Source organism: Amblyomma maculatum, chromosome 5 (assembly GCF_055883805.1).
Source record: "Amblyomma maculatum isolate TAMU_Amacu chromosome 5, ASM5588380v1, whole genome shotgun sequence".
Lineage (NCBI taxonomy): Eukaryota > Metazoa > Arthropoda > Arachnida > Ixodida > Ixodidae > Amblyomma > Amblyomma maculatum.
This window is the reverse complement of record NC_139348.1, coordinates 36,065,790-36,078,795: the sequence shown is the minus strand read 5'-3', so window position 1 is coordinate 36,078,795 and position 13,006 is coordinate 36,065,790. Positions and strand designations below refer to the sequence as shown.

At 47.7% G+C, this 13,006-nt stretch overlaps 1 protein-coding gene across 1 annotated transcript in view; it reads left to right on the top strand.

Annotated features, from left to right (window-relative positions):
* LOC146188021 (diacylglycerol lipase-beta-like) overlaps window positions 1-13,006 on the top strand; it is a 69,658-nt gene that overhangs the window by 33,641 nt on the left and 23,011 nt on the right. The window contains exons 2-3 of the mRNA XM_084603605.1: window positions 11,283-11,418; window positions 12,230-12,398. Coding sequence (XP_084459731.1) covers window positions 11,324-11,418; window positions 12,230-12,398 — 264 coding nt within the window. The 5' untranslated portion in view covers window positions 11,283-11,323. The remainder of the gene's footprint in view (window positions 1-11,282; window positions 11,419-12,229; window positions 12,399-13,006) is intronic.

The following is a 13,006-nucleotide window of genomic DNA, read 5'->3' as shown; positions in this document are numbered from 1 at the left end:
GTCCACCACGGTAGGTGAGCCCTCGTGCTATGTAGTGAGCGACTTCGTTGAGGTTGGTGGTATGCGGAGAGACGTTCCCCATATGTGCCGGGAACCAAACTAGCTCAAACAAACACTAAAAAGATTTTTTAGTGTTTAGGTACTTAGAAAAGATACTTTCAGCACTTGAAGTCAAAACTTGTGTGTGGACTCCCATATTACGTTACCATAATGGTGGATAGGACCGAGAGCTGCCGAGAATTCTGGGTGGAGAACATAACCGCATCGTTGATGGTATGAAGTGTATGTTGAAAGATAGTGGGCTCCTGTGGAACGGTGCTTTCCGATCTTACTATTGAAAGTACCATATGCATGCTTTTGCCTAAGCAGGCAGAGTTCTCAGACGCGGATGCATGCTTTATAATAAACATTCCTTCGTACATTCATAATCTGCCCAACAGCGGCCATTGTCAAAATACAAAGTCGGAACAGCGTTTAATTATTGACGTATATGTCGTAAAATAACCTTTTTCATTGCTTACAACGGGATTGAGCGTACATAAGCTTTGGCTGTGCGGTGCATGACCAGTGAGCTGTTTCCGTGAAATCTTCGCCTACTAATCCGACTGTGCTCAGGACTGGAAATTAGAAAACCTGCACACACCGCACAACGCGGGTTGAGATGACCACGGAACACGGCTGCTCCGAGTGAAGCGATTCGTCGCCAGGCGCGCCGCATATACGCGCCTTTCCAGCTCGTTCTTAATTGCACCTCGTCATTACGGGGAAACACACGTACACGCACATTTGCGACCCCCACCTTGCCCTTGATGCGCAAGCCAGCGGGGAGGGGGGGGGGGAGGCGTTCCCACAATTAAGACGTGCGTATATATTCCGGCACCTTATCCGCAGCCTCAGCAGAGTTATGCGGCCGGCCACAACGTGCCTTGCTTGCACAATCTCACAGTGCATTTCCATTTCCTGAACAACACGCAGCCACCAGAGCGGCTCCTGATTTCTCGGGGATTACGCCAGCCGCAGATCGCGCGAGCGTCGCTACAGTGCCTTGATCTACACACAACTGAAGGCCTTGAATTTCCAAGCGAGCCTGACTCAATGAGCCAGTGCGCTTTTCAGCGCCACCGGTGGCGATGGAAGCAGAGGGAGAATGGGTGCATCCAGAGACAAGAAAGCGGAGACGTCAAAGCACTAGGAAAACGCTTACAGCTCATGCCGGTGTTACAACCTTACTTCCGGCACTTTTTTTTAATTCATTGTCTACTCTGATCTAACGGCATTGTAAAATATTTGTGAGCTTCAGTCCTTCGCCGCTTCAGATTAGAACGATTGCGCACAGTGAGTGAGTGAGTGAGTGAGTGAGTGAGTGAGTGAGTGAGTGAGTGAGTGAGTGAGTGAGTGAGTGAGTGAGTGAGTGAGTGAGTGAGTGAGTGAGTGAGTGAGTGAGTGAGTGAGTGAGCGAGCGAGCGAGCGAGCGAGTGCCATTTTTAATTTCCTCACAACAACAATAACAACATTGGCAATGATAAGCCCTTCAACCTAGACTTGAACCGTCGGCCAACGAGCATATCGGATTGGGAGGTCCAAACTTAGAATTGTGAAATGTGTCGCCTTTGCATTGCAGATGTGTGGAAGAGCGGTTGTAAGGAAAAAAAATATTTCAGTTTGTCTAAACCTAACAAACCTTTAATGACTGGAAAATGATGCTTCGTCATACACACGCCAAGTTACACGCTATAAATTATGCACCGATCTCCCTAGTCACGTATACCTGCTGACGATCGAAGCGTCAAAATTAAATTAGGTTGTTCTGTTGGAAGAGTTCTCTTCCGCCTTGAAAGATCCCAAAGCGAACTCTTTGCATCCCTGTCAGCTGACAGCTCGCTTTGTCGCGACGCACGGGGAAATGCTTCTACAAAAGCTGCGGGGGACTGAATATTTCTTTTTGTGAGTTCGGAACAAAAACATCAGCGTTTGTACACCACATGTATTGCATATATTTGGGTGCGCTTTTCAGTGCAAGGCTCTCAATATTTCCCGATGCAATTAAAAGCCCGAGAATGCAACGGTCAGCCTAATCAGCCTAACTATATGCGACAACAGAAGGACAAATGCTTGTCCCCACATCTTTCCAATTAGACCCGTGCGGTGCTAACTACAGACTTACCCCCTATTCTACTCATCGCTGAGTGACACTAGTCCAAGGTGCCACCTTGGTAACCTCGTCCGGCCATCTGATTTTTCGCCGTCGTCTGATAGACTTGCCCTTTAGCGACCATCGGTTATCTTCTCTCGCATCGCAAGACCTGTTCGCTCCCGTTTCTTCTTCTTAATTTCGATTAGGCTGTCATTAACTCGCTCTTATTCTCTCGCAAGCTCTGCGCGCTTCCTGTCTCTTAACGTTGCACAATACAGCTTTCCCTTCCATAGATCTCTGCGTTGTCTACAACTTAAATAGAACCTTTTTGGCTAGCCTCCGCATTTCAGCCCCATAGGTGAGTACAGGTAAGATGCAACTGTTGTATACTCTCCCCTTGAGCGATTCTGTACTGGTGGATTACTGTTCATGATCTGAGATGACACGACCTGCCGGGCTAGTTGCGATTCCTGATTGTTTTCGCGCTGCTGATGCATATCATCTGATAGTGCCTGCGGAATTTCTGCCGTAAGTTATGGAGTAATGTATGCAAAGCTTGCTTTCGTTCCGGCATTGTAACGCAGGGGCCACTTCATGAAAGAGAGAGAGAGAGAGAGAGAGAGAGAGAGAGAGAGAGAGAGAGAGAGAGAGAGAGAGAGAGAGAGAGAGAGAGAGATGCAAATAAAGGAACAGGTGCGCGCAAAGATCGTTCCGCGGAAGAAGTCGCGCCACTCGGGTTCGTCGCCTGTCCTTGGGTGGCGACGGCGCTCACGCACATATTCGCCTTCCCTTCTTTCCCCTCACTCTCCCCGTCGTCAACGCTTACTGCAGCGGACGCGATTGCGCCGCCGCTCAATTAGCCGACCATTGTCTTTTTGTTTTCGCCGCAACGAGAGTTTCGCATTCGGCGAGGAGCTGCTTGTTGTCTGGCTCCGCCAGGAGGTGTTATTGGCTTTTACTGTGAAGGTGGCGATTTCGCCTGGCGGTAACCCCCCGTAGCTACCCGCAGACCGTCAGGGGGCTGCCACGCGCGCGACTGCTCGAGTCGCTTGACGCGGGATCGGAAGCATGAGGTGAAAGAGATCACTTCGCTCCTTTCTTGCCCTTTGCCCGTCTTTCTGCAAAAAGAACAAAAGATCTGAAATACGAGAATGAGGGGCTCGTTAATAAGCCATTCTCTGTCTTTGTGTGCTTATTAGGTATTTTTTATCCACCTTGTGCAATTTATGCTAATATATAATGTATCATGCCGCGCTTTGTATGGTACATATGATGTGCTATGATAAGGGGTATCGCATTCCCGTTCCACAAAAATGTCTCCGTGGCGGGGGTTAGGATGACACCGGTCTACACTTTCAGACAAATAACCCAACTGTATCAAAACAGACAAAACTTTAACCTCCACCCGTGTAAAGGATTAACGAGAGCGAAGGAACGTGTGTTTCTCCGCCTCTTTACGAACACCATGATGTGCCCGGCGTCGCTTAAACACTTTGACACTGCCTTCTCCGGTCAGTGCCCGCACTGTGGGGAAATGTCCTCGGACCTCTTCCACATGGTGTGGGCGCGCCCCTCCAACCCTTTCCTTACACCCAACCCAAACCCCACACGGGAGGACAGGGAGGCCACCCCACTCGCCTGCTCCGGCCTGAAAGCCCAAAATGCGTTTGTCAAACGAGCTATGGAGGCAGCTGAAGCCACTGTGGTCCCCCGGGGGTTCCTAGGATGCATCGATGCCTTTCGCCGAGGTCCCATACTAGAGACTCCACCTAGTGTTTGCGAGGGGAAAGACACTAAGCCTGACCTTAGAGCAACCTCCATGTTAACTCTCTATTTTCATAAATGTTTTTAACACCACCACCGCCATTGGGTTCAGCAGCCAGCCGAACGACAGCCGTTTATCCACTTTGAAAGCCACGGTACGACTTAGAGATACACTGTTTATGCTATAACAAATAAGAGGTACATTATTATGGGCAACCGCCCCCTATGGACGCCCTCTCTCCTCTGTCATGGCTAGCCGTGGTGGCAGCCATTTTGATAACGCGTATTGATAGCCATCATACCACACAGGAGAAGGCAAAGGTTTTGCTGATTAAGCAGCAAATGTCTTTCCAGATCGCTTTATTGTGCTTAATACCATACTAGTCGCACTGCTACTACAAATTCGAGCTTTATAGATTGTATTTAAACAATGTTTGTACATGATCTGGAGTGCATTACAGAGGAAAATAGTTTCCCCGCCCTGATTTCAACGCTTATTGAAGAACTGAGCAGTTTGCTTCGTGCCTGGGCCACAGTGACTCCGCTGTGAGTCCATTTTCTCCTGCTCATCATTTGTCACAAATAATGAGTCAACTCGCGCGGTCATTAAAAAATAAGCACGTTCAGGTCGCTTGATGCCTCAAGCATCTATTATTTTCCCAACTTTGGCCTTGACCTCCTCTGAGTAATCATAGCTTAAAAAGAAAAAAAAGCGGCCCGAGGGAACGCCACTTTGCAGTAGCTGTGTTGCAGATGTTTTAAGAGCTTTCAGCGCCTTCGGAAGTGCATTGTACGGCTCTCGGGCAATTTCGCTCGAAGGAGTTCCTTCATCGTAACTGATGGTGCAAGCGATGCTCATTGTTCGCATTAGATAGATAGACTAAACTTTAATATCCAACGGATAAGGTGGTCTCCCACCCCCCCGACACGCAATTCAAGGGACGGGTGCTGCCACCTCAGATGGGAAGTCTTGGGTCTCAGCAGCCTCTTCAGCCAGTTGGACGAGCAGGAGCTGGAGCTCAGGGTCCGAGCTGCGCAGCAGGATCTCCCAGGTGTCTCTACTGCCTATATTGTGCGTCCCCTTGGGAGAATACGGGCATTCCCATACTATGTGGTCGAAGGTCCCTCTCGTCCCACAAAGAGAACACTTATCACTCCTGGCCTCAGGGAACATGTGGTTCGTCATAATCGGGTGCGGATATGTATAAGTTTGCAGTCGTCTCCACGTGACTGCTTGTCTGCTGTTTAATTTCGGGTCTGGCGGAGGTACCAGTCTACGACCCAATCTATAGTGCTGCGTGATCTCCACATATTTCCCATATTGTTCGCATTGCCTTTTTTTTATTGCGTAAGTACTCCCTAAATCTAAACAATGTTCTAAATATAAATATAATGTCTAAATATAAATATACATATAGATATAATGATCTAAATATAATAATGGAGGCCTGTGGCATCTATAAATGCCAACAACTCTGTGAGGCCACTCCTGTATCAGGTGGTCGGGTAGGGTGATAAGCGTGGCCTCGAAGCTGTAACTTGCGTGCCGCAAAAAGTCCAGGTCAAGTTGTAAGGAAATGGTCAAGTGTCGCCTGCGTAGTGGGAGCTGGGTAGAAAGGGCAAGGAGAGCCGTCCAGTCTGCGAGGTCCAGGAGGATTTCACCACAGGTGTCAAAGCCAGGAGGATTTGACCACAGGTGTCAAAGCCGCACCCACGCGGATTCTCCTCAACGCGACTTCCTCGCGGCGAGTTAGACTGCCGGGAAGATTAAATACACACTACTTGTGGAGCAGCAGAGAAATTATTTTGCCTGCTCTACGACGTCTCCTGGAGACAACACAGGCAGAGGGAGGGAAGGAGGCACTATTTTTGCGAGCCGATTACCGTCCCGAGTTGCCTTGAGGATTGAGTACTCCGATGTGCGATAGGGAATTATATTGATCTGACCAACAAGTTCTCGGCTAAACTACTAATAGAGCGGTGTCTCATTGAAATGGACACTTTTGTTCCTCTGTAAAATTAATGACTGATAACCGGCCGCGAAAGAAAGCAAAAAAATAATACACCCTAAAAATATCTTTGGTGTTGCGGTCCGCTTCTGCGCGCAGAGCGGGTGAGGTGATACTGAAGGGAAAAAAATAGAAGAACGTTTATGTTTCGCCCTGTATAGGTGGGGATGGCAATACTGGATATAGCAAACGAAGTGACTTTCTTTGCACCTAACTCTTTATTGGGCTGGCTAGCGCCCAATAGCAGCAAGAGTGCTCGACGGTGACCGAACTACGAATGTCCGTTGCACTCGTCAGCGCCTAAAGTGGGCGAAAATACATCTAGATAAAGCCACTAAATATACCCAGAACAACTTGGAACAATGTTGAAGGAGACGCGAGTGGCTGCAATCATTAGAGATGCGTCTCAAGGAGCGCCAAGGAGAACCTACTCCCTCTCCACAAAGACCTTAATAGAGAGCAGTCGATAATTGCACGGAGACAGCTTCAGACTAACACATAGCTCAACCTGAGTCTACTCAGCAACATTTGTCCCACAACATAGTGTAACCCGCGCTAACCGTGTCGTGAAGGGGAAGAACAGAAAGATCGTGCGGAGTGCGCGTGGTCCTGGGCCGCCGCTTCTTTGCCTGGTCGAGCTCCTGTTCTCTGCCTCCTGCGTCTCAGCGCCTCGACCCCGTCTTTTGACCCTGTCCTTTTGGACTGCCATCTGGGTAGCGAAAGAACCCGTGACATTCTGATAGAGGTGCTGGGTAGGAGGCGACGATGGCTGTTTTATCGGGATCTATGCGGACACCTGCGCTACTGACGACGTGGCCAAGAAATTTTAGTTCACCGTAAACAAACTTGCACTTTGTTGGCTTCTGAGTGAGGCCTGCGCTTCTTATAGCTTGTAGCACTGCTTTCAGGCGAAGAAGATGATCGGAGAACGTGCTTGAGAAGATTACAACATCGTCAAGGTAGACCAGGCAAGTTTGCCACTTCAGTCCGGCCAAGATGGCGTCTATAACGCTCTGAAAGGTAGCTGGGGCGGTACAAAGGCCGAATGGCATCACGTTAAACTCATGCAGACCATGCGGGGTGATAAAAGCAGTCTGCTCTCGGTCGCTAACGATAAAAGGATCCCGCTGGCGCAGAGCTCCAGCGTAGAGGACGGGGGCGAAGAGCCGGCTGGACTAGGGCTGGTAGCGTCGGTTATGGTTGTTATCGAGAGTGTGCGGCTGTGGAGCTCCAGGCCGGTATAGGAAATCCTCACCTCCACCAAGAAAGCTGTTTTACTGAGCACTTAAACGGGGAATATAAACCTTCTTAAGCTTGGACAATACAAAAACACAGCCAGTTTAGGCACACGAGCGAGCTCGAGCAGCGCTGTGGCACTTCGTCGTTCTCATTCTCGTCTTCCTCATATGCTTCCATAGTTCACTGCACAGTGAATATGTTCGTAACAGTATATTGCAATTATTATGTCGCAGTGTCGCCATACATAATGAATATTGTTCAAGAATTGTGAACTTGGTGATCCCCCTTGTTTAAGGCTATGCCCGTTGCAAATGCTGATAGTAGTCTTAAATATTTAAGTCCACTTCATGGAAGCGCTAGAGAGAGAGAGAGAGTCAGCTTTCAGACTAGCTCGTTAACTGTTAACCAAACGCGTACATGCAGTGACCTCGTGCCACGTGCCAAGGAAGGATGCAGTTTTGAGAGCTGCGGACGCCAGCTCGGTTTGCTTCGTACCGCGCCCTCACGGTTCATTATTTCACTCGCACCCCTGAAGCGTAGAGCATGGTAATTAGCATGATAATTAGAGCATAATAACTGGAGCACATGTATTCAAAACGGTGGCTGCGCTCACAAGCACTACACCGTAAATATGACGGTTCTTCAACCTCGCAGCATTAAAAATGTCGCTGCTTAAGGCACATAAGGGCGTGTTACAAAGCCATTGTCACAGTTCCGGGGTCCCGTACCAAGCAAGGACTCGCCAGGCACTTCTCACGCATGCGAAAAGAAAACACAAAGAAAAAGAAGAAAAAAACGGTGGGAAGGGGTGCGAGCACCGCTTTGCATTGTGGTGCGAGGACATACATCCGAGGTGACGTGGCGTCGCGTGCGGGCTTTACACCGGAGGTTCTTCCGTAGGGGCGGGCGGGAACGTGAAACACAATGGTCTGTGTTCACCCAGTGCAGCGCACGAAAGACGTGAAAATTAGCCATTCCGCTTCAAGAAACGCGTGAAGGAGGCGTACGCTCTAGCCGAGATTATAGCCGTGCGAATGCAGTGCACGCTGGCTGTGGCCGCGTTTCTTGTCCTATACCTGACCTTCCATTTGAGTTCATTGGAATAGCCCTCTTGAACAATGTGAGGGCTGCAAGCGCTAATTGTTACCGGCACTTAAAGCAAGGCAAGAAATCGAGGATGTAAACAAATTTCATGACGCACCGTATGTTAGTCCTTGAAAACACGGCTTTTTTCTCTCCAGAGGTTGTGATGGCGGGTACGTTATTTCACACGAAGTGGAGTAAAGGGAATTAAGATTCGCGTGAATTCCCCGCATTCACCAATATACCGAGGAGAAGGACTCTTTGAAGTCCCTCATTCACGGAATGTCAGAAAACTAGTATGTAAGCGCTACGTTTATTAACAGCGAGCGAAGCTCAAGAGAAGAGGTAGGAGAATATGCTTCTTCATTGGTGGAGACCACAACGAATACGCGATTATAATTCGATTTGTATAATAGTACTCGGGGTTCCGTTTTTGCGGGGCCAGAAGCAACTCGCCGGTCGAGAAAAAACAATGACCAAGAAAAAAGATCGTCGTGCTAAGTACCCCTTCACGATATCTAAAAACTTTTCCTTTTAGTGAAATGTTCGGATGCAGTATTTGATCCCGAAATAGTCTTTCAGCCCCTTAGCTGTAAGTGCCGCGCTGCTGATTGTTGTCATCGGCTATATATCTATACTATCAACCAGAAGAATAGTGCTCGAAATAAAACCAGCCCTTATACATAGCATTCATTGACTACGAGAAAGCATTTGACTCGGTCGAAACCTCAGCAGCCATGCAGGCATTGAGAGATCGGGGTGTAGATGAGCCATACGTGAAAGTACTGGAAGATATCTTCAGTGGCTGCACAGCAACCGTAGTTCTGCATAAAGAAAGTGATAAAATTCCAGTTAGGAAAGGTGTTAGGCAAGAAGACACGATCTCCCCAGTGCCATTGACAGCTTGCTTAGAGAGTGTATTCAAAGCATGGAATGGGAGCAGTTAGGCATCGGGGTCGATGGAGAATATCTCCGTAATCTGCTATTCGCTGATGGCATTGCCTTGCTAATTAATTCAGGGGAACAGCTGCAACGAATGATGTTAATGACCTAGACAGAAGAAGGAGAAAGGTAGCCCTAAAGATTAATATGCAGAAGACCAAGGTATTGTTTAACATCCTGGGAAAGGAACAGCAGTTTAATATAGGTAGCGACGCGCTGGAAGTGGTAAGCGAATATGTCTTCTAAGGGCAGGTAGTAACTGCATATCCGAACCACTAAAGGGAAAATAACTAGGATAATAAGAATCGGATGGAGCGCATTTGGAACGTACTCGCCCATTGTGATTAGCAGCTTATCGGTAACGCTTAAGAGGAAAGTATATATAAAGTATATAACAACAGGGTTCTACTTAAGTTGAGGACAACGCAGTGGGCTATGGAACGAAAAATGGTAGGTGTAACCTTAAGAGATAGGAAGCATGCAGGGTAGGTCAGAGAAATAACTCAAGTTACTGACATTCTAGTGGAAATCAAGAAGAAGAAATGGACATGGGCAGGACATGTAGTGCGAAGAGAGGATAACCGATGGTCGCTTAGGGTAACAAACTGGATTCCAAGGGAAGGAAAGCGTAGCACGGGGCGGCATAAAGTTAGGTGGGCGGATGAGGTTAAGTTGGGAGGGGTTAGGTGGATGCAGCTACAGTCGGATATAGGTAAAAAAAAAAAAGCGGCACACAGCTGTCAAAAGACCCCCCTTCAGCCAGTGGCATCGCTCCAAACGTGTGACGTCGCGGCACACACGGGAAAAGAAAACAAACAGAAAAACGCGTTCTTCCGCGCTCACGGTCTCGCCAGCGGTATCACCTCGTAAGGCTCCATGGCGGAAAAGAGATGCAGTGAAGCACAGAACAACGAAGCGGTTTAGTGGAAAGTCGACCGTGCTGAAATTCACCATCAATATTCGTCGTTTTACCTGTTGTACTCTGATGAGCAAACGATATATCGATCGAATTGAGTAAAGGTATGTATTTTTGCTGGAACTCGGGAAGCATTTAGGAACTATTTGCCAGCACGGACTCACTCGAAGAAACCACGTTCCAAGCGCTATACTCGAAGATGCAAGGCGGTCGGCCGCGACATCATGGTATAGGTCGGCAGCTATTGGTTGGAGGGAGGTCGTTTGATAGCTGGGTGCCGCTTTTTTCTTGACCTCTATCCGACTATAGTACAGGACCGGGTTAATTGGAGGAAAATAGGAGAGGCCTCGCCCTGCAGTGGGTACAGTCCAGCTGCTGCTGCTGCTGCTGCTGCTGATGATGATATCGATGCCACTCTGCATTAAGTGTTTTAGACTGACAAATTTCAGCGTTGTTCGTTTCTTTCTGTTTTTTTCTGCGAGTTATAAACGTTATTGTGGCATTTTGTATAAACAAGCGCAAAAATTAACAAAACTTGAAGTTGGGCTAGATGGTGCATTGTAACTTGACTGAAGATAAAGCGCACGAGAAGACACACACAAGAGAAGAAGACACAGGACAGGCGCTAACTCACATCTGATTTATTTGCAGCAATAACAGCAAATATATGCTGAAAAGGGGTCATGCGCAGTACATAACAATCCCATAAAGACAGAGAAAAAAAGTATAAGTAATATTACAAAACATGATCAAGGAATATCACAAAACCCGATCAAGAAAACTGATCTCTGCCTTCCAGAGCCGCACCGACGTATCGCTGACACACCTATCTCCCCTTTTCCCGATATGGAATGCCTCCAAAAGCTCACGCGCTATCTATATCGGCAGAGGCACGAATAAATATCAGAGAAATATGCGTCCATTGAAGCCTCTGCAATACTAATTAATTACATATGGTTATCTCCAAACTGTGCGGACTATGCGGTGGAATAGTGTTGCCTCATACGTAATGACGTTACTGTTCACAATAACATTCGCATTCATATATGTTCGTAGGTAGTGTAGTTGTCTCTTAGTCATATACCTCTCATTTTTCTGCGAACCGTTTGCACGGGGATGTCCTCCGTCGAACAATGAGAACTAGGGAAATAAGGGGCTCTCTTAATTATGTCGCTGTTCTGTTTCTCCATTGCAGGACCATCCTTGTTCGTACTGCGGCCGAAGTGCACAGTCACCATGCCGAGCATCGTACTCTTCCGCCGGAGATGGATAATCGCCGATGACGACCTCTACCTTCCTCCCCTCTTGGAGGCCATCTGCAGGCTTGGTTGGTGAGAGACATTGCGTGCTGACACCGCACATGGTTTTGCGTATCCCGAGCTTTGTGGTGGGGAGCTCTTTTCGTGTTTTGTTCCCCTACATAGGTCGCCCCTAGCATCTGCAGACTTCCCAATTTCTAAAACCCACCCAATGCACTGCTCATATGTCGCTTCATCAGTCCTCTAAAAAGCTTTATGCATACGTCCATTCAGAGGCTTCCGAAAGTGATCAATGTTCTGGGATTCATGTTCACAGAACTCAAGACTATTGACATGTTCCTCTTCATACAGGTCCACCTGTCCTGCTCATTCTCCCCTTTTTTTGTCTGTAATGTCTTTTTGCTGTCCCTACTTTTTGATCCAGGGTACATGCGCACAATATGCTTCTGTTGCCTCTGAGATTACCGACACTGCGCTGTAGAAAGGCCGCGCACCAGAAGCGAGGTGGTACCCATTTAGCCTGCGCAGAACAAACCACACTCGCTGCGTGCTTTTGGAAGGGCGCCCTACACATCCTATTGATTGTATGCGCAACGACAACACTTAATCTTTACATTTATAGGCTTAAATTTCCGCCAGCTAATATTCTTCGATGGTCTCAAAAAATCGACTGTGAAAATCTTCAGCTCGCCACAAACGTTATTAACGTCATTTGACCAGTAAGGGTAAGTACACGCGTGTATCATATATCGTTTCGTTTCTAGTCTACGAGTCTGCGCAATGGTCCGTATTCCGACCGATAAGAATGCAATAGTGAGCTTGGAGAAAAACCAGAACCGAGAGGCCTTCGGCAGACCTCTCCAAACTCCCTGACGTCTCGCAGGCTGGTGGCGTCTGGACTGCTCCTCTGGGAGCACCGTCCCCTGTGGCTGTGCGGTGACTCCGACTGGCTGGCCTTCTCCTACCAGGTGGGCGCCCAGATGTTCTGCCTGCTGGTCATCGGCTCCGACCTCGCCCTCGCGGCCATCACAAGCCGAGGAGGCGTCGTTGCAGTGAGTGTGCCGCTTCCATCATACTTGACACTGAAAGCGATTGAAGATCGCGCTGGAGAACATAAGGTTTCGACGTCTCCTCACACTTACGCATCTTGTGTCCTTCTTGAATTCTCGCGCATGCGTATATGACGCGCGAATCCTTGTGCATGGTGCATTACAAATCCTAATGCCTTTTAAATCCTTCTTTTGTAACTTACATATTGCGTTCAACGAAATTCACGTAAATTCAGATTGCTTCGACCATCTCCGTAACGATAAGGAAACAGCGAAAGATGTATATTTGCATTCATCTCAGAATGAAAGCGTCAGTGAAATAAACATGTCAAAGCTAACGAGACTAATGGCTTAAAAGCAGCTAACTTAAATAGGCAATCATCTCAGAATGAAAGCGTCAGTGAAATAAACATGTCAACGCTAACGAGACTAATGGATTAAAAGCAGCTAACGTAAATAGGCAATATATGCGTACACTTTACCTACCTTATTTACAATTTGTGTGCCACAGACTGAATTTGGAGTCTGATTTTTTTTTTTTCAAACTTTACGGACTCTTGTACAGGAATATCACTCTTCTTAACTATACTTGGCAAGAAGCTAAACGTTGA